This window comes from Marmota marmota, unplaced genomic scaffold, assembly GCF_001458135.2.
Source record: "Marmota marmota marmota unplaced genomic scaffold, marMar, whole genome shotgun sequence".
Classification (NCBI taxonomy): Eukaryota; Metazoa; Chordata; class Mammalia; order Rodentia; family Sciuridae; genus Marmota; species Marmota marmota.
Window position 1 is genome coordinate 34,834,314 of NW_026000082.1, and position 25,907 is coordinate 34,860,220.

Here is a 25,907-nt window from a genome sequence, read left to right on the forward strand (position 1 = left end):
CAAATAATTTCCCCTCTCTAAGCCTCAGTTTCCACATCAGTAAAATGAGACTGATAATATCTGATTCCACAGATTAGTGGGAGGATTAATACTATGCAAGCTGGGAGTTTAGCTTAGATCCTGGAAAAGCTCCCTAAGTCATTTGTTTATTGGCACTATTGTTATTAAGGGTAGCAGGAAACCAGGGTAGGGTGAATTCTGACTTCTTGCCACCCAATGATGTTTGCCTCTTTCAGGGACCCCCTTACTACTCTTGGAAGGCAGTGATTACAACCCGTTTTGGCTTCCTCTGTTGATCCAGGAGGTACCTCTCAGAGCTGCATAGCCTGATGCTCTCTCCATCCTACTTGGGCAGCTCTGGAGCAGAGCTTCACCTGTAGATTTCCCGGAAGAGATGAGAGGGTGAACTGACTACTGGGCAAAAAACTCAGGTCCCTAGTTCTGCCTAAGGAAATCGGCGTCAAGCCATTTGTTCAGTGGAGAGTATTTGCTGAAAACATAGAATGTGCCAGGTCCTGTGAGGGACATCAGGAATATAGAAGACCAGACCGGTCCTCAAGGTCAGAGGCTAAAAAGCGGAAAAAGAAGACAAGAAAACAACCTGCTGAGTACCGTGGCAGGGAAATTCAGAGAATTGTTCCACATTACAGAAAACAGGCAGGCTCAGGAGTCCGAGAAGGCTCCCCAGACATGCCCTTAGAGCTGGAGCCTTAAGGGCGCTGGGAGGCTGCAGGGACGCCCGCCCATTGACAGGAGGAGAGCCCGAGCCCAGCACTCGCCCGCCGCCCCCGCGGGGCCTCACTCTCCGGGCTAGGCAGTCCGGCTGAGCGTCGGGGCCCAGCCCAGGTGCCCGCCCAGAACCCCAGGGCGGGGCTTCAGCCCAGGTGCACGGCGGCAGCACTTCGCGGAGGCAGGAAGTGTGTCCCCAGCGGCGGCCCGTGGAGCGCTCCCGCGAGACGCTCACCTGCGCCCCAGGTGAGCGGCGAAGGGGGCGGGGGAAGCGCTGAGCCGGAGGCCGCTCACCTGGCGGGACAGGTAAGCCCCGCGGCGGGCCCGAGGGGCGCGAACTGGGGCGGCGCCGAGGGGGGAGCCCCTGCGAGGCTGCGCCAGAACGGGGAGGGTCCCCACGGGGTTCCGTCCCCCCGGGGGGTGCCCCTCCCACTTCCGGGGTGCGCGGGCCGGGCCCGGGAGCGGCCTGAGCGGGCGTTGGGGCTGGGCAGGCAGAGTGGGGCGAGGGGGCCGTGCGCGCCCGAGGGCTGGGGACTGGGTGCGGGAGCCGCGCTCGCCCGAGGGTGGGAACGGCGTCGGGGCGAGGGCCGAGCTCACTCCGAGGACCGGTGTCAGGACCCGGGAGCGGCTGCGTCTGCCCGCGGGCGGAGGCCATGTAGCTGCAGGGATGGCGCTCGCCCCGAGGGCAGTGCTGGCAAGAGGCTGCGCCTGTCCCGGGCAGCGCAGGGTCTGGCTCCCCTTGACCCAGGACCAGGCGCCCACGGACAGGGAGTCTTGGGCTGCTCCTTTGCGGCGGGACACTGAAGGTGCATGGATGCCCCCCCCCCCCCGGCCGCCCGAGCCGACGGCTGTTTGGTGAGCGGGGCTGCTCCTCCCGTCGTGGGGTGGGACAGACGTTGCTGCGGCTGGACTGCCCCGGGGTCCCTGGGAGGAGGGTCCAGGACTGAAGTGCATCCGTTCGTGGGGACGATGGCGGAAAGGCGAAGCATTCGTGGGAAGTGGGCTGAGCTCGGGATCATCTCTGTGGTACCTTGGAATGCTCAGTGTCTGAGCTCCTCTCAGATGCCAGGCACTCTGCTAAACCCCTGTACACTGTGTTTCATTGACTCTTCATAGGAAGACCACGAAAGTACTCTCTCTCCTTATTTAAAAGATGAGGAACCTGAGGCCAAAGAGTCTTGCCCCCAACCAAAATAGAGGCCTCCCTCACTAAACCAAGAGAGTGTTCCTAAGATTGGGACGGGGGTGTGGGGGGGTAGCAGCAAGGAGAGGAAGATATACCCTGCAAGAAATAGACTGACTTCAGGAGGAGAAACAGAAGCCAGGCACTGACCCCAGGTCTTGGTCCCCACATCATCCCACCCCACTGGAGGTGCATGGCACAGAGCAAAATGCATGGGTTCCAGAGCCTGGCAGAACATAGCATAAATCCTGCTTCATCCCTTTCCAGCTTGGTGTCTTGTGACAAGGCACTTCACCTCTCTCAGCTTCAGGTTTCGGATCTGTAAAGTGGAGGTATAGTACAGGGCAGTTGTGAAAATCCTCTTCGGCTAGAGCCTGTTCCTGAACATTCACTGCTATATCCTCAGCATTTAATATAGTGCTGGGCCCAACAATAAATATGTTGGATTAATTTAATCAACAGTAGCAAGCCCTAAAGGATTGGAGGTGGGGAAAGAGACAGTGATCCAGCCCATCACCAGTAACTCCTGATGCTCTTACAAATCCAGACATTCAGAGCTCAGTATGGTTGAACAGTGTAGATCATCCCACACTCCAGATGAAGGCCTGAGCCTAGAATACTCAGGGGTCCCCATGTGGGCCTCCTGGGACACAGGCTGTCCACAGAGCTGGTAGCTTTGAGTGCCTCTTTCCTTACAAGTAACAAATGGGCTGGGATGGTTGTCAAGAGCCCTCTTTTGAGAACTGGGATGGAAGTGGATGAGAGTCTGGGGCCAGGCCAATTGGGTACAAATAAAAGTGTGGCTATGGACAACTTATTTAACCTTTCTGTGCTTCTGTATATAATACCATAAAGAGAGTGGTCAGAATTAATTGGTTTATTACAGACAAAGCAGTTAGAACAATGTAAGCCATCAATAATCACTTTCTCTAAACTCTCAAGGCAGGGAGTTTTGTCTGTTTCATCACTGTATTCACAGAATTTAGAACGATGTCTGGCATGTAGTAGGCCTTCAGTAAATATTTGTAAATTCGGTGAATGGGTTAAGCATGGTGTTGCACGCCTGTAATCCCAGCAGCTCTGGAAGCTGAGGCAGGTGGATTGTGAGGTCAAACCCAACCTTGGCAATGGCAAGGCACTGAGCAACTCAGTGAGACCCTGTCTCTAAATAAAATACAAAATAGGGCTGGGGATGTTGCTCAGTGGTTAAGCACCTGGGGTCAATCCCTGGTTGAGAGAGAGAGAGAGAGAGAGAGAGAGAGAGAGAGAAGGAGAATAAATAAGTCTGTGCCCAACCCTACATTGCTCAAACCATGGCAAAGATTTTTAATCAGGTGCCCCTGAATTTAAAGTCACTTATTACAATTTCAGAGATGAGATTTCACATACCCTCTCCTCTGGATTGTTGGTGCCCACTCTGGTCAGCCTATGGCCTTTTTCTTCTACCCAGTGGTCCTAATTCTACCCTGATGTCACATAAAATGTGTCTGTTCCCTGAAATACCTTCTGAACCTGACCTTGCTCCACACGCTGAAACAGAAAGGGAGCCAACACAGTCCTTGCCCTTCTGGGTCCTGGTTCTTGGGGAGAGAGGCTCATCTTAAAACAGATGGCACAAGGCTGACCCAGCCCACAGAGCCCAGGTGAAGGCTGTGGGGAGGGGTTTCCATCTGACTAGGGGTTCTCCAGGTCCATGCAGGAGGAGTGCTGTGTGACCTGTGGAGTGGAAGAGTTGCAGGAATAAAAAAAAACTCCTGTATCCTCCTCACCCCTCCACAGTCCAACATTCCTCCCTCCAGCTCTAGGTTTTTGTTGGTTGGTTTGAACCATTTGAGATTAGGTTGCAGAGGTGCATCTAAACCCCTAAGTGCTTTAGTGTATATTGCCTAAGAATAAGAACAGTATCTTAAATAATTATAGCAATCAAATTCAGAAAATTTAATATTGGCATATTACTATTAAATAATTATCCACATTAGCTAGTCTGTTTTCTAATTTCAATAATTATCCACATTAGCTAGTTTTCCAAATTTTCCTCCTTTTCCCCAGTTCTATCCAGGATCACACAGCATGTGTTATCATGTCTCTCAAACTGGGCTTGTCTTACGTGTCCTCGTGATCACATTCAGGATAATCATTTCGTCAGGTGTGCTTTGTAGTGGTGGGTCCTTCTTAGTGCATAGGATCAGGAGGCACTTGATGTCATTTCATCACATTATTAGTTATATTAACTTTGATCATTTGATTAAAGTGGTGTCTGCCAGATTTCTCTAATTTGTGGTTTTTTGTTTTTTTTTTTCCAAAGTTTTCATTGGCTGCAAGTAGTAGGGAAGGAGGTAGCCTTAAAGGTCCTTAATGGTTAGAGAAAATGGTGGGCCTGTTCAGGGAGATGGCATTGTTTTGCTGATGGCACACATAAGGGCCAGAATGGAACTAGAAAAAAGATATCTTGGTGCTCAGTCCTTTCTTCCTCACACTTTACCAGGTTTTAGGACCCCAGTGTCATTAAATCAGGGACAAAAAGATAAAGAATGGTATCTCAGAAAATATAGGCTAAGGACAGTTAGTGCCCAGCAAATCCTTATATGTGATCAAAAACCCTCCCAAAGCCAGGCACAGAGGCATAAGCCTGTAATCCCAGAGGCTCATGAGGCCAAAGCAGGAGGATCACAAGTTCAAGGCCATCCTCAGCAACTTAGTGAGACCTTGTCCCAAAATAAAAAATGAGGGCTGGGGATGTGGCTCAAGCGGTAGTGCCCTCGCCTGGCATGCGTGCGGCCCGGGTTCGATCCTCAGCACCACATACAAACAAAGATGTTGTGTCCCCTGAAAACTAAAAAATAAATATTAAAAAAATTCTCTCATTCTCTCTCTCTCTCTCTCTCTCTCTCTCTCTCTCTTTAAAAAAAAAATGAAAAGGCTGGGCATATAGCTCAGTGATAGAGAGTCCCTAGATTTGATCCCCAGCCCCTACAAAAAAAGACTTCCCAAATACACCACTGCCTATTCTTCCTCAGGCAGCTATTTATTCCCATAATGCCTCATTATATCTTATATCTTCTACCTTACAGGCTTTTAAGAATCTGTTTTTCTACAAAAGCATGTGTGAATCACCAAGTACAGGGTCTATAGTTCATTAATCTTCTACAGTGCCTGACAGAGCCAGGCTCAGTATTTATAAGTGAATAAAGTCTTAGCTCTGAGCCTCCTAGCAACCAAGTCAGAAAGAGAATGAAGATGTATTTTGTGTCTCATTTTTTTCTAATCAGAGGAAGCAAAACTTCTTGGTGTTAAATATTGTTTAGGAGAGCAGCTGAGTCAGACAGGGGACCTATTACATTCCCATGTCTGATATGAAGGACAAAAAGAAGGAAGGGAAAGTGCTAGTGATCAGGTTTCATAGCAAGTGGATAGAAAGGCATTTCTTGAGTCCTTCAGCAGCTCTGTGCCACGCTTTCCAACAGTAGGAAGGAACCAAGGAGTCCATTTCTCATAAAGTGAGAGCCTGAGAAATCTTTCTGTTTTGTGGTAAAATATACATTAAAATTATCATTTTAGTATTTTTTAACCACTTTTTTTTTTTGTACCAGGGATTGAACCTGGGGACACTTAACCCCTGAGCCACATCCCCAGCCCTTTTTATATTTTATTTATAGAGACAGAGTCTCACTGAGTTACCTAGCACCTCACTACGTTGCTGAGCTGGCTTTGAACTCACGATCTTTCTGCCTCAGCCTCTTGAGTCACTGGGATTACAGGTGTGCGCCATTGTGCCCAGCTTTTTAAAATACTTTTAAGCTTACAGTTCTATGATATTAAGTACAATCACATTCTTACACAACTATCACCACCATCCATCTCCAAAATTTCATCGTCCCCGGATGAAAGTCTACCTATTCAACCCTAATTCCCCATTCCCTCTGCCCCAGCTCCTAGCAACCACCATTATACTTTCTGTCTCTATGAATTTAGTTGTTCTGGATATTAATTAATTTATTTATTTTTGCAGTACTAGGAATTTAATTTAGGGATGCTCTACCACCAAACTGTAATTCCAACCATTTTTATTCTTTATTGTGAGACAGGGTCTTGCTAAGTTACTGAGGCTGGCATGGAGTTTGTGATCCTCTTGCCTCAGCCTCTTGAGTAGCTGGGATATAGGTATGCACCACTGTCCCCAACTATTTGATATATTTAAGTAGTGCAATACAATATTTATTCTTTGCTTTCTGGCTTATATCACTTAGTATAATGTCTACAAGGGTTAAGCATTTTGTAGTATTATCAGAATTTCATTCCTTTTAAAAAAAAATTTTAGCTGTAGATAGACACAATATCTTTATTTTATTTATTTATTTTATGTGGTGTTGAGGATCAAACCCTGTGCCTCACATATGTTAGGCAAGTTCTCTACCACAATCCCAGCCCAAATTTCATTCCTTTTAAAGCCATATAATATTCCATTGTCTGCATAGACCACATTTTCTTTAGCCATTCATTCATTGATGGAACATTTTGGATTGTTTTCACTTCATGGCTACTGTGAATAATGCTGTTGGGAGCCTTATATACAAATAGATATTCAAGACCATTTTCAAGTTTTTCGAGTATGCCCAAAACTGGAATTGCTGGTATATATGGTAATTGTGTTTTATAAAATAATATTTTTTTCAGTGCCAGGGATGGAACCCATGAATGCTGGATTGAATGCTCTATCACTGACCTATGTCCTTAGCACTTATGTTTAATTTTTTAAGGAACTCCATACTGTTTCCTACAGTACTTGGCCATTTTTGCTGTCACCAGCAACACACAGGACTCTGCTCTACATCCTGCTAACACTTGTTTTCTGGGTTTTTGTTGTTTGTTTAGTTTATTTTTTTAATATTTATTTTATTTCTTAGTTTTAGGTGGACACAATATCTTTATTTTACATTTATGTGGTTCTGAGGATTGAACCCAGTGCCTCATGCATGCTACTCTACCACTGAGCCCCAACCCCAGCCCCCCCCCCCATTGTTTGTTTAGTTTAAGTAGTCATTCGGTGGGTGTGAAGTCCCAGGAGATTTTTGAAATTTGGGTCAGACCAAAAAAGTTTCTCTTTGGGGAGAGAAGAGCACAAACAGATGGTTAATGGGCACACTTGGCCTCTCAGAAGTCAGAAGTCTATTCTCTTTAGGACGGCCGGAGCTTGTCCCTGACCTCCCGTCCTGACTTCTTCCTGGCTTCTCCCGGCAGGTACCTGGCTGCAGGAGACCATGCAGTGAGCCATGCCCCGGCCAGGACAGCCCCGCCCATCATCTGGGCCACCTCGCTTGGGACCCTGGGAGCAGCCAACAGAGCTATGCTTGGAGGCGTATAATGAAACACCCCAGCACCCACCAGGCCGCCGCACCCGGAGGCCAGACCCCAAGGACCCTGGCCACCATGGGCCAGAGAGCATTACCTTCATCTCCGGCTCTGCAGAGCCGGCCACCGAGCCCCCAGCCTGCTGCCTGCTCTGGCGCCCCTGGGGGTGGGACTGGTGTCGGGCTGCTTTCTGCTTCCGCCGCTGCCGGGATTGCCTCCAGCGCTGCGGGGCCTGTGTGCGGGGCTGTAGCCCCTGCTTGTCTGCTGGGGACTCCACTGAGGAGGCTGCTGAAGCCAGCTGGGCCAAGGAGCACAATGGAGTACCCCCCAGCCCCGACCGCCCACCCCCTAGCCGCCGGGATGGCCAGCGGCTCAAGTCTGCAGTGGGCAGCAGCTTCAGCTACCCTGATGTCAAGCTCAAAGGCGTCCCTGTGTACCCCTACCGCAGCACCACCTCCCCAGCTCCGGACTCGGACTCCTGCTGCAAGGAGCCACTGGCCCAGCCCCCTCCCACGCGGCACAGCCTGCCGAGCACCCTTGCCAGCAGTCCCCGAGGCTCAGAGGAGTACTACTCTTTCCACGAGTCGGACCTGGACCTGCCGGAGATGGGCAGTGGCTCCATGTCGAGCCGGGAAATCGACGTGCTCATATTCAAGAAGTTGACCGAGCTGTTCAGCGTACACCAGATCGACGAGCTGGCCAAATGCACGTCGGACACGGTGTTCCTGGAGAAGACCAGTAAGATCTCGGACCTGATCAGCAGCATCACGCAGGACTACCATCTGGACGAGCAGGACGCTGAGGGCCGCCTGGTGCGCGGCATTATTCGCATTAGTACCCGAAAGAGCCGCGCCCGCCCACAGACCTCAGAGGGGCGCTCCACCCGGGCTGCAGCCCCAACTGCTGCCCCTGACAGTGGCCATGAGACTATGGTGGGCTCAGGTCTCAGCCAGGATGGTAGGTGGGACCAGAGAGTCAGAGTAAGGAAGGCTCTGGCCAAAGGAGGGGCTGGACTGGGGTCTTGGGCTATTGTGGGTCCTCCTTTCTCCCGTGCATTCCATTCCCCAGCTCCCACTCTGGCCCTTCCCAGTGAGATCTGAGAAAGGCTGAGAGGAGCATGCTCTTGGGTCATTGCTCTGTCCCAGAAGTGCAATGACCCACCCAGACAACAATTTGACCTAATAGGCTCCTCCACTACTACTTGCCCCAGTAGCTTCCAGACCTAGCCTGGGGCCCATATGAACTTGAACCTCTAACATAGCCTGGCCTAACCAAAATACCCACCTGCCCATCTACCACAGCAACTGACAGGCACACATGCAGTTTATCTGTGTCCTTGTTTTTAAGCATTATTCCTCTAGCCCTACCCAGGGATGAGTGACCCCTCATTAGGCAGCAAACTGAATTAGGGGGTGGGGATAAAAGAATGTGAAATGATCACTGCTCCCTTATATTCCCTTCCTAGAACTGACAGTGCAGATCTCCCAGGAGACAACAGCAGATGCCATCGCCCGCAAGCTGAGGCCATATGGAACCCCAGGTGTGGTCCTGATCCCACAAGGAATGCAGAGGGTGGGGGAACTATCCTAGGGGCCCCTCACATGCCCCTTTCCCAGCTACTTTTTGGGATGGGGAGGATAAGGTCAGAAAGGGACAAGGGGGCTGAGCAGCCATAAACTCATCCCAGTCTTATAAACTGGCTTCAAATAAGAGGTGCTCAGAAAACATGGGCTAGAAGGGACCCAATCCCAATTCCAGTCTTCAGCCTTCTGTTACAAAGGCACCCTGTGTGGTTCTACTGTCTTCTGGGCCTTCACAACAACCCCCTGGGAGAAGGAGGCTAGGATTCAGATGTTTAAAATTAAAAAAAAAAAGTCACTCAAGCTGAGTGACTTGACCAGGCTCAAGCCCTGCTCTGTTCCCTCTCATCAGGCTTCTCCCTGGCAGTGGGCCCTGGATGAACTCTTTCCCCTCTCTCAGCCTGTTTCCTCCTCCCACCAGGGTACCCAGCCAGCCATGACTCGGCCTTCCAGGGCACTGACACAGACTCCTCAGGGGCACCCCTGCTCCAGGTGTACTGCTAATCCCTGCTGGGTACAGCAGGCACAACCCTTCTTGGGAGCAACGTAGCCTACAAAATAAAGAGGCATCAGGACCTTCTTTGAGGGAGGCTGGACTGTGAGGCCAGAAGCAGTGCCCACTCTAGCTCTTCCTGCCTTCACTGACTGCTTCCTGGACCATGTGCATTTCACAGGGCCAAAGTGCCCACATCCCCAGCTGGCCTGACCCCTGCCTGGACCTATTCCTTTCTGTGGATCGATCATGGAAAACAAAGACTTAAAGTTATCTTCCAGGACTGAATCCCAACTCTGTCCTTGTAATGTCACCCCAAGTAGTCATCATTGCAAACTTGAAGCTTAAGTAGATTGAGTTGTGGGTGGGCAGTGCCCACTTCACTTTATGCTGTTGAGCAGTTTGTTCTAGCTAACAACCACAGTTGAAAGTACAAAGGTAATGGACTCCTATCTTATAATCTGGGCTACAACATAGTCCTTTCTGCCTGCTTTGCCTTGCCTAATGGCTGCCCAGGAGACAGGACATGGGTATGAGGCTGGGCTGTGTGGCAGAGTTGAGGTCATGATGTGGAGCAATACTGCCTGTGTTCCAAGAACAGTGTGGTACCTGAATAGCTTTTGGACTTCTCAGTTCTAGGGATGCTTGTTGACACCATCGCTGCTCCCCCTGTCCACTGCCTGCAGGCTGGCCTGTCAGCCATCCCAGTCCCCCCCCCCCCAAATCCCTGATCATTTGTCAGCAGCCCCCACCCAGCTTAACCCTGCTGGTCCCCTCCACCTCTTCCCTGTGCTAACAGCACAGTGGTTTTCAGTTACCTTGGCCTTTCTAGCAACCCTAGAGTATAAGGGAACCTGGGGTTGAAAAGTCAAGGAATTAGTGGGTCACAGAGGTGGTAACTGCGGCTCTGGACCTGGAAGCTAACCTTGGGACAGCAGAAGGTTCCCCTTGCTTGGGCACCAGCATCCAGCCTATCCTTCACTGCTCCTCAAACAGGCTTGTCTAATAGGATCCTTTCAGCAGAGACTGGGGCAGGTCCACCAACCCATCTTCAACTAATAAACAAGCTGGAAGATGTTCATGGTCTTCCATTCCTACCCCTTTATCTGCAGCCCTTTTTATGTCCCCATGGGCACCCTTTGGAAAGTGACTAGACAAACTACTTGTTTGTCCAGTTTCCTATTAGATACACAGGATACTCCCCTAGGGCTATGACCATGGGGCCCAGTTGTAGCTACTGCAATCTAACTGGGCCCTTTCCTTAGGCTCTGTTGTCCCATCTAGGTCAAGGCCTGAGAATAAAACCAGGCTGGGGTGTGTGTAGCTCAGTGGCAGCATTTGTCTAGTAGTCAGGTCCTCCCTGGGTTTGATTTCCATCCAACCAACTACAGAGCACCACAGTAGGAGAGTGACACCAGTCCCTCCACTCCAGCCTCAGCCGTAAAGCACCTTTTTCTGGTAAACAGCCTTGTGAACTATCATCTGCATTCCCCTAAAACAGGATTTATCAAATTTGGGAAAGAGACAAAGGTAAGTGCTGCAGTAACCTCTATGGTGCCTGCAATGACCTCTACCCTCTGGCAGAAGCAGGGCAGGGCCAGCTAAAGGTCCTGGGGCTGGACAGAGGTAACATGTCCTCAGCTCTGTTACTGCCTGGGGGCTGGCTCTGAGGCCTTAAAAATTGCACATGTCCAGATGAGAGACAAAAACAGTGGGGCCTTACCAGACTTTACCCTGTACTTTAGGGCAGGTCCCTGTACTACACAGAACAAATCTAAGGCATGGGTGATCCCATCTCCCTCACCTGAGCTAGGCAGTGTCACCAAGGCCTTGTTGCTCTTTTGCCCTGGGAAACAGTTCAGAATTGGAAAAATACTTGATTCAGGGCTGGGGGTGGTGGAGGGACCCTCAGAGATGAAAATAAAATCAATTAAGTCCAGCTGGCCTTAATCTTTGCTGGTTCATGGGCTCCTTTGAGAATCTGACATACGTCCTGCTCTGTAGCCAGAAAAACTCTCCTTTGCTTGGAGCCATACAGACTAAAAACCTTGTCCTAATCCTCCAAGAAAGGAGGAGAAATTCAGGCCCCATGAAGGGCAAGGACTTGCCCTAGGTCACATGGCAGAATCTGGGCTAAAAGCCAAAACCCTATCTCCCAGCAGCAGCCAAGAGGCCTGCTCCAGGGAAAGGCCAGAAGGAGGAAAGGACACAGGTGGAGCTGGGTGAAGAGGTTTAATGTGTAACAGTAGGCCAACTGGGGAGGGCAAGACCCCCAAGGCCCCAGCCCTTCTCCCATGACGCCCCGGGACCTGTGTGCCTGGGCCAGTCCTATGCCTGCCCCAGCCCTGAGGCTCCCTGGTCCCAGGGAAGGATGGGAAAGAAGCTGGATGGCTGGGGGCTCAACCCCAAGAGTTCAGGGAGGCAAACACAGGAGCTAGTTGAATTTGGCCTTGGAGAAATCCATCTCTGGATGCTGATCCATGAACCTGGAGAAGTGGAAGAAGAAGGTCAAACAGGCAGTCCTCCTAAGCCAGTTTGGTCTCCCAGTTTAGATGTCAGGTCTAACCTCTTTAGAACCCTAGGAAACCTGGAGTCAGGCTGGGAAGGGGTGGGGTCCCAGGTGTCTGAGGCCCACTGGAGGCCCTGTGGCTGGAAACAGTTGCCAACACTGGACACACTTTTCCTGTAGGTGGCAATGACTGCCTGTAACCCCTTGCTTCCTACCCTGAGTCAGCTTTGCCCTAAGAGTGACCTCAGCAACTGATTAGGGTAGGTAAGTCAAGGTCATAAAACCATAAACTTGGCTGGCTCATGCTGGAAGGGGGCAGGGCAACTCCTAAGTCCTGCTGGGTGACCCCACTCACTACTGTCACCCAGGTCTGAGCTTCAGGTACCCACCCTACCCAAGTCCCCATCTGAGTTGCTCACTTCTTTAGAATCTCCTGTTTCTTTTGCTCATCCGATGTGGGCAGCCCCATGGACTTCTGCCTCTGGTCGTACATCATTTTTTCCACCATGCTGCGTGTCTCACTGTCCAGGTCTGATAGCTGCAGGCAGGCAAGGACAGTGAAGGTCAATGTCTAAGACTAAGGTCCCTCACCTCCTTGCCGAAGCTCTTCCAACCAGCCAGGGCTCACCTTGGAGTTCTCAGGGTTAATCTTCTTGGTATTGATCTCAGGATCACTGGACACCAAACGGCTCCACCATTCCATCTTATTAATCTGTAAAGAAAAGGACACCCAGTGGTAGCAAGCTGGGGACCTTCACTCTGTGCCCCAGCAATCACCCTTCAACCATTTCAGAACCAAATTTCCTCCCATCCACATCCTGTACCTGAGACTCCCACAAGCCTGTGCTGGGACCAGAAATATAGATAAGCCAGACCTCTGCTCTCCTAGCAGCTGGGGGAGACAGACGCAGAGGCCAACAGTGACAAACAGCATCATAAAGGAAAGAAAAAGCTGGATGCTATGGCAAATACCTGTAATCCCATTGGCTCAGGAGGCTGAGGCAGGAGGGTCACAAGTTTAAAGCCAGCCTCTGAGGCCCTAAGCTACTTAACAAGTTACTTCCTGTCTCAAAATTAAAAATAAAAAGGGCTGCGGATGTAGCTCAGTAGTTAAGCACCCCTGGGTTCATTCCCCGGACCAAAAAATAAAAGAAAGTATGGAGGGAGACAGTCATGCATGGTGGAGGGAAAGAAGCTAAAGAGTGAAACCAGGCTTCTTGGTGACATGGGTTTAATCCCAGCTAACTGGGAGGTTGAGGCAGAAGGATGGCACTTCAAGGCCAGCCTAGGCAACTCAGTGAAATGCTGTCTCAAGTTAAAAAGGGCTGGAAGTATAGCTTAGTGATACTTGATTGTCTGGCATGTGCAAAGCCCTGGGTTCAATCCCCAGTACTGCAAAAACTATGTCCCTTGATAGAGACCCCTTTTATTTACTGCTGTGTCTCAGCTCTGGAAAGGCAGTGAGGTAGAGAAGGTCGGCTTCCTGAGGGTAGACTTTTCTACATTTTGCTCACTCTTCTCTCTCCAATCCTTAGAACAGCAAGCACATGCACAGAGTAGAGGTTCAAGTATGTGTGGAACTGAAAGCATGTGCAAACTTGATGGAAAGGCAGAGACTTGGCACCAAACAGGGTTCAACTTGGACTCTCAATCACAGCTCTTTCCTGACTCCAAAGTCCCCTAGTATGGCCCAAGTGGATCAACAGGTCCCTACCCGTCTTGTCAGCACCCATGCTAGGAAACCAGATCTCACGCACCTTCTCCAAATGCACTGTCACCACCTTGCCATCCTCAATGAGCCAGGAGCTCTCCTCCACCTTCACTTCGTTGTAGAGTTCCCCATCAATGACTGCTGGTTGCCCCTTGAGTCCCACCCTGAGGTGCCGCCGCTGGATATCCACCACCACGTCCTTCCCCTTCAGCCGGAAATTGACACGAAAGGGCACTGCCAACTGCATGGACACAGACAGTCAGGAGAGGTCTCTTGGGGCCACCAAGACCCCAGGTTGGTTCCCTGACCTCCACCCCTGGCTCCAGTCACTCACATCCAGCTCCGACAGGGTCTGGGTCCAGCGGTAGTTGGGCAGGTCAGCCCCATTGCCCAGGTTGGGCTTCAGTTTCCCTTTGTCCTTCTCGTCCTCTTCCTCCTCCTCCTCCTCAGCTTCCTGCTCACAATCGGAGGTGCTCAGACAAAGACCAAACTCCACTGGGCCAGGCCCACGGCTGGCACTGGGCATATAGCCACAAAACAGACCTGGCCCCTGTCCACTTCATGCAGGGGTAGATAGACCCAATACCCTAATCCACCAGGAACCAGAGGTAAAACTAGTTCTGATCTCTAAGAGGAACTCAAAACTATTATACCCATGTGACAAAGGACATGGCTGTACCCACAGACCCCCAGCCTACTTTGGATGGTGCCCTATATAGGCACTGCCCTCTCAGGGTATTAGGCTTTCTACGTAAGGCCTAAGGCTAGTGGGAGCTGTTTTGTTTTTTAACCCATATCCATGTGTTCTATGTCTGTGAATCAGATCTTGAAATATGGGGAGGATCCCTAAAGCTAGGGGTCAGAGGATGGTAAAGGAGAGCATTCCAGAGGACTAGAGAAAGGCTAGTTCTCAAGTCCCTAACTAGTCCCAAGTGTCAACAATCCATCTCACCTGCTTCCCTGGTGAGCCAAGGCTGCCATTCTTGAGCTGGGCCTCATGATTCTCTGCATCCTTTTTCTGTGGCAAAGGGTACAGCAGTTGGCAACACAGTCCCCACTTTCTAGTGCCAATGGAAATCTAGGGGGGGATAAAAAGGGAAGCCCACCCTAACCTGGTCAATCTCCAGCTGCAGCCTCTCTGCCTCCTCGTCAGTCAGCTCCTTGATCTGTGGCCCGGGGGTCTCTGCTTTGGCTTCCTTGGCCAACCTGGCCGCCCTTTCTGCCTTCTCCCGCCGCTCAGTCTCCTGCCGTGCTCGCTTCTCCCGCCGGGCTTTCTGTGCCAGCTGGTTGTGGTGGTTAAAGGTCTGTGTGATAAGCTGGAAAATGCAGAGAAGACAGTAAGGACAGTGTCCCAAGTTTATCTCTACCTGCTGGGCACTGGGCAAAGCACTGTACTCAGAACTTGTTTCCTTGCCTGTAAAGCGGAGATAGTACACTTATCGCAGAGTAATAATGAGAATACCTTCAGCCTGGCACAGTGGTGTATGCCCATAATCCAAGGAACTTGGGAGACTGAGACCAGAATCACAAATTCAAGGCCAGCCTCAACAACCCAGCATGGCCCTAAGCAATTCTGTGAGTCCCTGTATCAAAATAAAATAGGGCTATGGGTGCAACTCAGTGGTTAAGTGCACGTGGGTTAAATCCCTGGTACCAAAAAAAAAAAAAAAAAAACAGGCTGGAGCCAGGGGCATAGCTTAGCAGTACAGCACTTGCCTAGCATGCTTGAAGGTCCTGGGTTTGATCTCCAGCACCACATGAAAGAAAAAAAAAAAAAAAAAAGTAAAGCTGTTATAAGCAGAATCAAGCATCAGCCAGCCCCTTTAAGGGGCAAGTTGATCCTCTACTTCTTTTACCTGTGTGTGTCCTGTCCCCAGAAGCAAAGCCCCACTCAGGCAGCACCACACCAGAATGGCCATATTAGCAGAAGCCAGAAGTTTCCTAGGCAAGAGGCTGGTCTCCCTCTCCCTAGCCAGCAAGCAATCAATTTTAATCCCTTCCTCTCCCATTAAGCGTTCCCAGGATGCTTCCATTCCACAACCTGCTAGCTGACCTCCCTGCCACACTGAAGTGCTACCCGTCTTGTCACCTGTCACTATCTGGCTGTGAGGCTTCACAAGTGAATAACTTTGACTCTTTCTAAGCCTCTCAGGTTCCTTATCTATCAGAAAGACTGAATATGAAAGCACTCATCAAGAGCTGGGTACAATCAGTCCCTTGCTTGGGTACAACAAGTCATACATAATGTGTTGGCTTCCCAAAACCTTGACCAGCTGGGCTTGTGTGTACATAAACTAGGGGGAACTGGGAGAAGCACCTTCAACACAATAGAAAAACAGTGGCAGGCCAACAGCTCCCAGCGGGGCTCCCCTGACTGACAGTCCCAGGATCACCTGGAACCCGTTAGTAATGCTAAATCTCAGGCCCCACTCCAGACCTACTAAATCAGAAACTCTGGAGTGTCACCCTGAGGTTATCTCTCGGTGCCTCTCTAAAAGCAGCCTTGGCGTGTGCTATTTTTTGCCTAGAACATCTTCATCCCCACTCCCAGGTTATCCAGCAAGCTCCTACTCACTCTCCAAGACCACTTCAAATGTCTCTTTGACTTTTACCTCCAGTCCTTCAGCAGGTGCCACATTACCCAACATTACCCAACCCTGTGACCACCAATACATGGCACACATGCGAACACCTGTACCTGGAGACCTCACAGAATACCCACCAAGTGATCAGTGGTATAAAAACCATCTTCTAAACACCTCTAAATCCGAGCAGGTGGAGAAAAGGATCTGCAAAGGCTCAGGATCACAGAAGTCACTCACAGGCTGCCAGACCTGGGGTTCTGTCAAATGCCAATGGATTCTGATCCATCTGCTTCCATTCCTCAGGCTACACCCAAATGCAGCCCACATGCCACACCATAGGTGTGCCATACTCTGAAATGATGAAGGCCACCAAAAGCCCCCACAAAGCACATGAGTTAATAAAACTATGGGGGAGGGGTGAGAAATGAGCCACCTGAGGGCCATTCTGTTGTCAAGAGGAACAACAGGTCATGAGACAGTGACACAGCAGACTGTTCAACCACAGGGCCTTGCCCAAGTCCCTAATCAGGGGACCTTGAACTCAAGCCATTCACCAACCTGCAGCCAAGGGGAGGCGTGAACAGGACCCTCCCCTCTCCCAGTTCTATGAATCATGTCACATCCCATTTGTCTTATACCTTCCTAGCTCCTGGAGGTTAAGTGAGGGCAGAGATGAAGAGTCAAGGCCAATCACAGTGGCCTCTGACCCCTCCTCCTACCAGAAGGACATCCTTGGCAATATGGCAGCCTCCACAGAGGTGCCAACCAAGAGGCTATCATGGAGTCACGCTTCAGGCACTAGACATACCTCTAGAAAAAACAGTCCAGCAGGATGGGGAAGGGTCTGAGGGGGCTGGGCCTGCTGGGTGGGCACATGTGAGCACAGGCTTTCCCTGGCTGGGCTGAGTGATGGGGAGTAGAGTGGTTCTCATCAGTCTGGCCAGGGCAGACTGCAAAGTCATTTAAACTGAACCCAAAGGCATGAGGTCCTGAACTCCACCACCCTAGAAAGAGGGTACCCCAACACAGTTGAGGGAGAGGACACATTCAAAGAGTAGACAATAGCGCTGACTCTGGTGGGGAATCTCAACCACAACCCTACTGAATTCCTCCCTACCTGAGCAATTCTCCTGTCCCCTAGCCCTGCCCCACCCCACCCTTCCCCTACACCACAGCCAAAGAGCTGGAACAGTACACTCACCTCTGCCTTTCACCCAATTGCCCAAAACGGGCTCCTGGAGAAGGACCGAAAGGTGACAGCTGGGGGATGCCTGGGGAGGCAGTGAGAGGAGGCAGATCCTCACCTAAGGCACAGATCCAAAGGTCCCCAGCACTGCAACTACCAGAACATCACTGGGGGCCACTGCTGTGATGCCCAGAGCCAACCTGGAGTCTCTGCACCTTCACCCACAAGTCAGTGTCCTTGGCAACTTTCTCCTCCCCTAAAGCTCCCACCTTGAAGAGCAGAATTACCACCCATCCAGGTGCCTGAGGCACAGTCTCAGTCTGTGAGTATCCACCTGGTACCAATCTTACCAGACTCAACATTCTGCCATCCTGGCCACCTCAGGCTGGGCCTTATCACTCTCCCTGTCTGGACTTCCAGCAAAAGCAGAAACAGCTCTGGTGCAGAACCACCCCAGCTCCCCCACAGCCCACAGTACAGCCCTAGTTCCTCAGCCTCTCTCTGCTCAGGTCCTTTGGTCTGCTCTTTGTTGACCTTGACCTCCTGGGAGTTCCTCTTCCTCCTCAGATCAGACCCAGTTTGTGCGGGTCATACGTATGCCCTCTCTTGGTGGATTAAGAATTTCCCTCTAGAATTTTTTCCCTACCACAAGTTTCCTACTGTGCATCTTGTCACGGTGCCTCCTGCACCTGGGACATTGTCCTGCTCCTCAGCCATCCCAATCCCACTTCAGCTTTCAGGCCACTCCAGTGCTGCATCCTCCCCCAAACCTTTCCTGATTCTCACCAACTAAGTGCCCTCTCTCTTCCTGAGGGCACCACAGAACTCCACCTCAACCCCTCCATCAGCACTTTTCCTCCTTGAATTTAACCATCTAGGTCTCTGACATATGGCCCTTAGAAACACCACCCTAGCCTGATTTAGCTTTGTAGCACCCAAAATACCTCAAACACTTTTCTGAGGGAAGAATTTTATGAAACAGTTCTTGCTAAAATGCTAATCCATTGGGAACTATCCCTGTAAAAACACAGAAAATTTAAAGAACAATGACACAAAGAACCCCCGCATATCCTCTACTGAGAGCCAAGGACAGAAAGACAGACAGAAAGGAGACTCACATTAAAATAGGACAAAGGATTTGGGAAGTATGGTATGGCATAACAAAGAAACAGACTACTATATGGGCATGCACAAGCAATGGAGAGAGGGCTTAGCACTGGAGCTGACAAGAGTCTCAACATTATTATCAGGAGCCAAACTAGCCCGTGTCCTTTGACATAGATTTCCCTCTTGGCTTAACTCAGTAAAAACAATTCCAAGTGCCCGAAACACAGTTTACTCAAGTTCATTAATTTATAACAAAAATGAGGGGGAACCCCCTCACTGGTCACTTTTGGATTGGGAACCAAGTAATTATCCCAAAAGCTGTGAGGAAAGAGCTTTTCGTGTGTGTGCTCTGTCTATGAGTTCAAGACAGGTCTCAGGTAACCAAATGGTTGGTGAGGAAAGTTTCACCAAGAAAGAAAGAATGTAAGTATCAGCATTTTGCAAACCTTGAGGAATGAAATAGATTTAGGAATGATTAGTGATTGTTAACATCACAAAAAGAAACAACCAAAGGAGATCAGGCTGGGATCAGTGGTAAGTGCTGGCCTAAGAGGGCCAGACACTGGGTTCAATCCCAGTGCCACAGAGAAACAGAGAGGGAGAAAGAAACAACCAAACATCGTGTGCTCCTCATGGAGTACACATGACCATCTATAAACACAGGAGAGGAAAAACAAAAATAAAAACAAAAACACTCACCTTGAGCAAATCAAACCTTGAAATACATCTACCAACATACAGGAACTCCAAAGGACAAAGAAGCATAAACAAACACCACAGGGATACAAGAGACAATCAGAAGCACAGGCAGTATTTGGTCCATACCCCAGGTTTCTGACACAGAGCTCCTAAATCCTTTGAACTTCCTAAGTAAAAGGAGCCTCTTTTGTTCTAATGAGGCCATTCTTGTTAGGACTCTACACATATAGCTTCAGGATAAAGACTAGTTGCCAGTAAGACCACCCAAGATCAGAAGATTGGATCTCACAGATCCCTTCCCAACACAGAGAGGGGACGTGGAGATTGAACTGACTGCTTAATGGCCAATGATCTAATCAATCATGCCTATGTAATGAAATTTCCATGAAAGCCCCTAACACCAGGCATGGTGGCACATGCCAGTAATCCCAGTGGCTCAAGAGGCTAAGGCAGGAAGATCACAAGGTTAAAACCAGCCTCAGCAACTTGGCGAGACCTTGTCTTTAAATAAAATATTAAAAAGCAGGGCCCTGTGGGGGTGAGGCTTAGTGGTTAAGCACCCCTGGGTTCAAACCCTGGTACTAGACTTCATTTCTGGATTCTCTATTTTGCTTCACTGGTCCATTTCTCCTTTCAGACAATACTACACTGATTTGATCACCGTGGCTTTACTGAAGTCTGCAATTCTTTATTCATAATTCCTAGCCCCAAAAGTTATTAAAAACTAAAAGCATTTTATATTTTTTGTTTGTGATATGTAGATATTTATAATATTGATTACTCACATTTGGTATGAAGATTGATATGATTTCTCTGCAGAAATATTAAGGCGTTTGCTTACAGGATGCTATTTCTGACCCCTGGATCAGGGTACACTATATGCAATATGCACAGTATATGCAAAAATCTTGCCTTTCTAAAACCCAAAGAATTCCAAATCCCAAACAGATCTGGCCCCAAGGAGTTCACAAAAATTATAGGCTGTATTCTCATATGCCTGTCACTTCATCTATTATTACCTTTTTTTTAATCCTTCAAACAGTCCTCTGATTTAAAGATTAGCCTCTCTCATAAGCAGGAAAAATTAGGCTCAGAAACTTAGTGGTCACAAGGTCACACAGTTATAAAGTGGAAGGGATTGGGGGAGCAAGATCCACAGACACATCTGTCCAACTCCAGAGCCCATGCTCTTAACCTCTGCACTTGGAAATGATGCATCCAGTGGCTCTTTGCATAGTATATAGTCAACAGAAGAGCTACTGTGCTATAAATGATGACCAAGTGGCAATGCTAGATAGGTTTCTACCTAAGAGTCTCACCAATCTCCTGGGAAAGAGTGATCCCAAGGGAAGACAGCCTAGATAAGGCTGTGAAAACCTCTAAGGGACTAGTAGACATTTATTATCCCGTAGCTACCATCATCCCATGGCAGTTCTGAAACACCATTCCTCAATGTTATTGAGTTCACCCCTTGAAAAAAAAAATTCACCCCTCTTCTTCCAGCTCCCTCTAACTCAACCTTCACATGTCCAATATCACTTCCTCAGGAAACCTTTCCCAAGCCCCAACCGAGGTTAGTCCCTAGGTTAGCCCTTGTTTTGTGTCTCCAGAGCAACTGTCCTCCATCCACCACTTTTTCACAGCAATTTTTTTTTTGGCTACACCTAAGAGATCCATAAAAACCAAGACCATGACTATATGCACATTGTAATCCTGAAGGGTTTACCTTAGAACTGAACATGAACAAAGTATTAAGAATTCAATAGGGCTGGGGATGTGGCTCAAGCAGTAGCGCGCTCGCCTGGCATGCGTGCGGACCACATACAAACAAAGATGTTGTGTCCGTAGATAACTAAAAAATAAATATTAAAATTCTCTCTCTCTCTCTCTCTTAAAAAAAAAAAAAAAGAATTCAATAAATAGTCATTGAACAGCAGGCAGCGGTGGCACAAGCCAATAATCCCAGTGATTTAGGAAGCTAAGGTCAGAGTATCTCAAGTTCAAAGCCAGCCTCAGCAATGTAGGGAGACCCTATCTCTCAAAATAGAAAAACAAAGGGCAGGGGCTGGGGGTTGGGGTCGTGTGCATGGGGGGTACCAGGTTCGGTCCTCAGCACCACATAAAAGTAAATAAAATAAAGGTATTGTGTCCATCTACAGCTTTTAAAAAAAAGGAGGGGTGGGGCGGCCCTGGGGATGCAACTCAGTGGTTAGTGATTAAACCCCTCTGGGTTTAATCTCTAGTTAAAAAAAAAAAAAAAAAATCACAGAGAAGGATAGGAATGTAACTTAATAGTAAAGCACTTCCTAGTATGAGCAAGACCCTGGGTTCAATTCCCACCACTGAATTAAAAAAAAAAAAAAATTATGGGAAATAAGTGAATAAAGCACCAGTAAGGGGCTTTACTGTCAACCTTCTTCCCTTCTGTCAATCACTGGCATGGTTCTACTAAAAGTTCCTATCATGCCAAAAGGAGATCAGATCAGCTTTTCTTCTGATGAGAAAGACTTGCCCAAGGGATAGAAGTCCCCAGCACTCACCTTCTCTGCCATCCCCTCTTCTCCTCCAATGAAAAAGTCTGTTTTGCGTCGAAGGAAGCTGAAGAAGGTGTTCACAAGCTGAAAGACAGAGGAAGAAGACTTAGAGCTATGGGGGATCAGAGTCCTCAACTACACAAAGCCACTTCCTTACTCTAGGAGCGAACTTGGTTGACTATTTCACCCGAATCTCCAGACTGAGACATCTTCCCAACAAGCCCCTTAGCCATTTGCACCAGGAAGCCTACCCTAACCTTATATAAATCACTTGAAAGACGGAGTTCTCATTTATTTATATCTGTATGCCCACCTCACTTTCCTTGTAGTGCTAGAAGCAGCCTGAGCCTATGGAACACTGTTCTTCTACATCCAGGCCTGAAATGCCTAGGCCCAGCTTTTGTCTCCAGAAAGTATTAAAAAAAAAATCCATCAAGAGTCCACTAAGTAACTAGGACAGAGTCAGAAGGAGGGGAGCAAATGAAGCCACTTCAAAGGTTAAGATAAACTATCTCTGGTTGGAGTATCAAATAACCAAGTGATTAAGAGATGGATTTACGCATCACACTGTAATCCCAGGGAGGCTGAGAGGAGGAGGATTACAAGTTAGTCTCAACAATGTAGGGAGACCCTGTCTCAAGTAAAAATTTTAAAATGACTGGATATGCAGCCCAGTGGTAGAGTGCTTGCCTAGCATGCAGGAAACTCCCCCTTCTTTTTTTCTTTGGTACAGGGGATTGAACCCACGGGCACTTAACTGCTGAGCCACATCCCAAATCCTTTTTATTTTTTATTTTGAGATTAGATCTTACTAAATTGCTTAGGCCTCACTAAATTGCTGAATCTGACTTTGAATTTGAGATCCTTTTGCCTCAACCTCCAGAGCCACTAGGATTACAGGTGTGCCACACCACATCCAGCAAAACTTCCTTTTATTTCTCAAGTGGCTCTAAATCTGATGCTAATCTAACAGTTCCAATTCCTGCTTTTAAACACTTTTTAATTTCATTCACTCCCAAATCCATTTTGAAAAGAAATAATGATTTTTAAAAAATTAATTTTGTGTCAAAAACTTAGGAAAATGGAAACAAGTAGACTTTTTTTTTTTGGTACTGGGAATTGAACCCAAGGACACTTAACCACTGAGCCATGTCCAACCCTTTTTTGTATTTTATTTAGAAACAGTCTCATTGAGTTACTTAGGGCCTCACTAAATTGCTGAGGCTGGCTTTGAACTCCCAATCCTGCTTCAGCCTCCTGAGACTTTTCACACTTGCAAATTAGACCTTCCCCTCCCCACCCTGAGAATGGTGGCACATGCCTATAATCCCAGGGGCTCGGGAGGTTGAGGCAGGAGGATTCCAAGTTCCAGGATAGCCTGAGCAACTCAGTGAGACCCTATCCCCAAAATAAAAAGGGATGATCTCAAGTTCGAGGCCAGTTTTAGCAACTTTGGTGAGACCTTCAGCAATTTAGCGGGACCCTATTTCAAAATTAAAAAACAATAACAAAAAAGAACTGGGGGGGCTGGGGATGTGGCTCAAGCGGTAGCACGCCCGCCTGGCATGCGTGCGGCCCAGGTTCGATCCTCAGCACCACATACAAACAAAGATGCTGTGTGTTGGGGGGGGAGGGGCGCGACTAAAATAAATAAATAAATATTAAAAAAAAAAAAAAAAGAACTGGGGATGTAGTTCAGTGACAAAGCACCTCTGGGTTGTTCAATCCCCAGCACCAAATAAAATTTTTTAACTTTTAAAAACGGATGGAAATGCAGCACAGGGGTACAGCATGTATGTGCCAAGTACATGTGAAGCCCTGGTTTAAATCCCTAGCACCACAAAACAAAAACAAAACCTTCCTCCTTAAATACATGGTTACCACAGGAACTTAAGGGGAATGGAAAGCTCAGAGAAAACCTGTCTTCAGTGAGTCACAAAAACAGCAACGGAGTGTGGAAAGTACACTGGCCTAAGGAGCCTGGTCTTGCCTAAGTCAAGAGACTGGCAGATGATCGTAAGACAAATCCCTGTCGCTCTCTGGCCCTCAGCTGCATTTCAGAACCGAGAGTTCTTCCCTGATATCAACAGGCTTTCCTACCTATTTCTGTTCAAAATAACTCCCAAGTACAGGATTGAATGTGTAGTCCAGGGGTTGTGTGGTTGCCCTAACATACACAAGTCCCTATGTTTAATCCCCAGCACTAAAAAAAAAAAAAAAGAATCTGTGCTAGTTGATGCTTATCATTCATACACTATGTGTTACTGGTCTGGTCACTCAATAGGAATTATGTGTTTAAAATGCTCTTTGCCAGTTCTGTGATGGCAAGGAAAGGTTTCCACTCCTGTATCTCCAGGATCCAGTCACGGAAATGTCCAGCACACATTAAGCACTTATGACAAACGATTGTTGAATTAAGAAAAGAAGCCCTGTTACTGAGAACTCTATCCTTCACTTCAAAACACGACTTTCTTCCAGTTTAAGAAAACAGGGATTCGCGGTTCCAGCCCACAGATAAGGAAACTGAGGACTGGCAAATGCAAAGGTCTCCAGTTGATGGGTGGTGGAAACCAACTGCGAATACACGTTTCCTATCCCCCCGAAAGCCTATAAAGGCCACGTGCTAACATCACTCTGTTCTCCCGCCCACTACGGTAAGCTGGCTCCAAGTCCGGGTACATGCAAAATTACAACGTCTGAGATAGTTCAAAGGATGCTCTTCGGCTTCAGGCATCAAGGAAGAAACGGGGCAAGAAGCGTGAATAGTACCCAGGGACGGATCCTACGGCTTTAGAGGAAATCCAGGGGCGAGTTCGAGGAGGCCAGAATTTTTTAAATATAACTATTGAAGAGCGCCAGAGGCCCAGAGGCCAGGATTGATACCAGAGGGGTGAGCCCCCAGCGAGATGGCCGGACCGGAAGCTGGTGCACGGCGAGAATGTGCGGGAGATCCCAAGGGCCCACGAGACCCAGGGGTCGATCTCGGCTCGCACAGGCAGAGAAGGGCAGGGGGAGCGTGGCTAGGGCCGCTGGGCCAGGCGGGCCCACGCCGCGCGGGCCGTTACCTCCTGCACGCCGCCCTCGTGCTGCTGCGCCATGGCCAGCAACATGCCGTCGAACCGCTCCTCCTCCTGCTCCCCGCCCATTGCGCCGGCCCTGACCCACACTAAAGCTCCGCACTAGCAGTCCCGCACTCTCCCGGCTCCTTCGAGTGGCGTCGGGCCCAACGGCTCCACTAGTCCCCCTTCCGCAGAGGAGCCGGAAACACGCACGCGTCCAGCCGTCCAGGCCCGCCTTCTCCCTCTCTTCCCGCCTTCCTCCCAGTCCGCGGCCATTGACCGCGCGTCAGACAGCCCGCTTGGCCGACCATTGGTCGACGTGCTGAGCCAATCAAAGAGTGCGTCCCTGGAGCGGTGGGCGGAGCCGAGGGCCCGGGAGTTTGGTTTGAGTTGCTATGGTCACCGGATGCTTTGGAGCCTTCTAGAAAACCCTGGGCTCAAATGTAGTGAATGGTGATGGAAGTTAAAAAGGGACAAGGTTTGTTTCTCCACCTTACTAGTGATCTCCCAGAACTTGTACAACAATGGAGTTGAAGATGTCTTTTGTCATGTTTTCCAATTCTACGAGGCAATTGAGACCCAGAAAGAAAGCAGTTCTGTAAGAAATAACCTGCTTTCATCATTATCATCACCCTTCATGGGCATTGTACAGGATCCCAGGCTTAGAAGGTTTTTGGTTTTGTTTTTTTCGGTTTTTTTTTGGGGGGGGGGTTGTGTGTGTGTGTGTGTTGCTGAGGATTGAACCCAGGGCCTTGTGCATGCGAGGCAAGCACTGCACCAACTGCGCTATATCCCCAACCCACTTAGAAGGTTTAATGTTCTTCTATTGCAACCTTGAAATTCTTAATAATTTTTTAATTAAAATTTAAGTTTTTTAATTTTTTTTTTTTAATATTTTTTTATTTTTTAGTTCTCGGCGGACACAACATCTTTGTATGTGGTGCTGAGGATCGAACTCGGGCCACACGCATGGCAGGCGAGCACGCTACCGCTTGAGCCACATCCCCAGCCCAAGTTTTTTAATTTTTTTAAGTTATAGAGGGTCACAATATCTTTATTTTGTTTATTTATTTTTATGTGGTGCTGAGGATTGAACCCAGTGCCTCACATGTGCAAGGCAAGCGCTTTGCCACTGAGCCAAACCCCAGTCCCATAATGCTCTAATTAAAAAAAAAAAAAAAAA

The 25,907-nt window shown here is 48.8% G+C and overlaps 2 protein-coding genes across 3 annotated transcripts; one reads left to right on the plus strand and one right to left on the minus strand.

Annotated features, from left to right (window-relative positions):
* The first annotated feature begins 881 nt into the window (after positions 1 to 881).
* On the plus strand, positions 882 to 11,273 carry Kdf1 (keratinocyte differentiation factor 1). 2 transcript variants are annotated; one of them, XM_015485439.2, is made up of 4 exons: positions 882 to 1,035; positions 7,151 to 8,218; positions 8,727 to 8,801; positions 9,263 to 11,273. In XM_015485439.2, exons 2-4 carry the CDS (start codon positions 7,183 to 7,185, stop codon positions 9,343 to 9,345), a joined length of 1,194 nt encoding a protein of 397 aa, XP_015340925.1. In that variant the 5' UTR covers positions 882 to 1,035; positions 7,151 to 7,182; the 3' UTR covers positions 9,346 to 11,273. The 2 variants fall into 2 exon arrangements, with proteins under 2 accessions (XP_015340925.1, XP_015340926.1); XM_015485440.2 differs by lacking the exon at positions 882 to 1,035 and adding an exon at positions 1,241 to 1,584.
* A 276-nt stretch (positions 11,274 to 11,549) lies between these two features.
* Positions 11,550 to 24,957, minus strand: Nudc (nuclear distribution C, dynein complex regulator). The gene is made up of 9 exons (XM_015485441.2): positions 24,731 to 24,957; positions 21,672 to 21,749; positions 14,667 to 14,870; positions 14,507 to 14,572; positions 13,889 to 14,008; positions 13,601 to 13,795; positions 12,472 to 12,555; positions 12,263 to 12,381; positions 11,550 to 11,820 (listed from the first exon to the last, which is right to left on the minus strand). Exons 1-9 carry the CDS (start codon positions 24,809 to 24,811, stop codon positions 11,769 to 11,771), a joined length of 999 nt encoding a protein of 332 aa, XP_015340927.1. The 5' UTR covers positions 24,812 to 24,957; the 3' UTR covers positions 11,550 to 11,768.
* Positions 24,958 to 25,907: the final 950 nt, after the last annotated feature.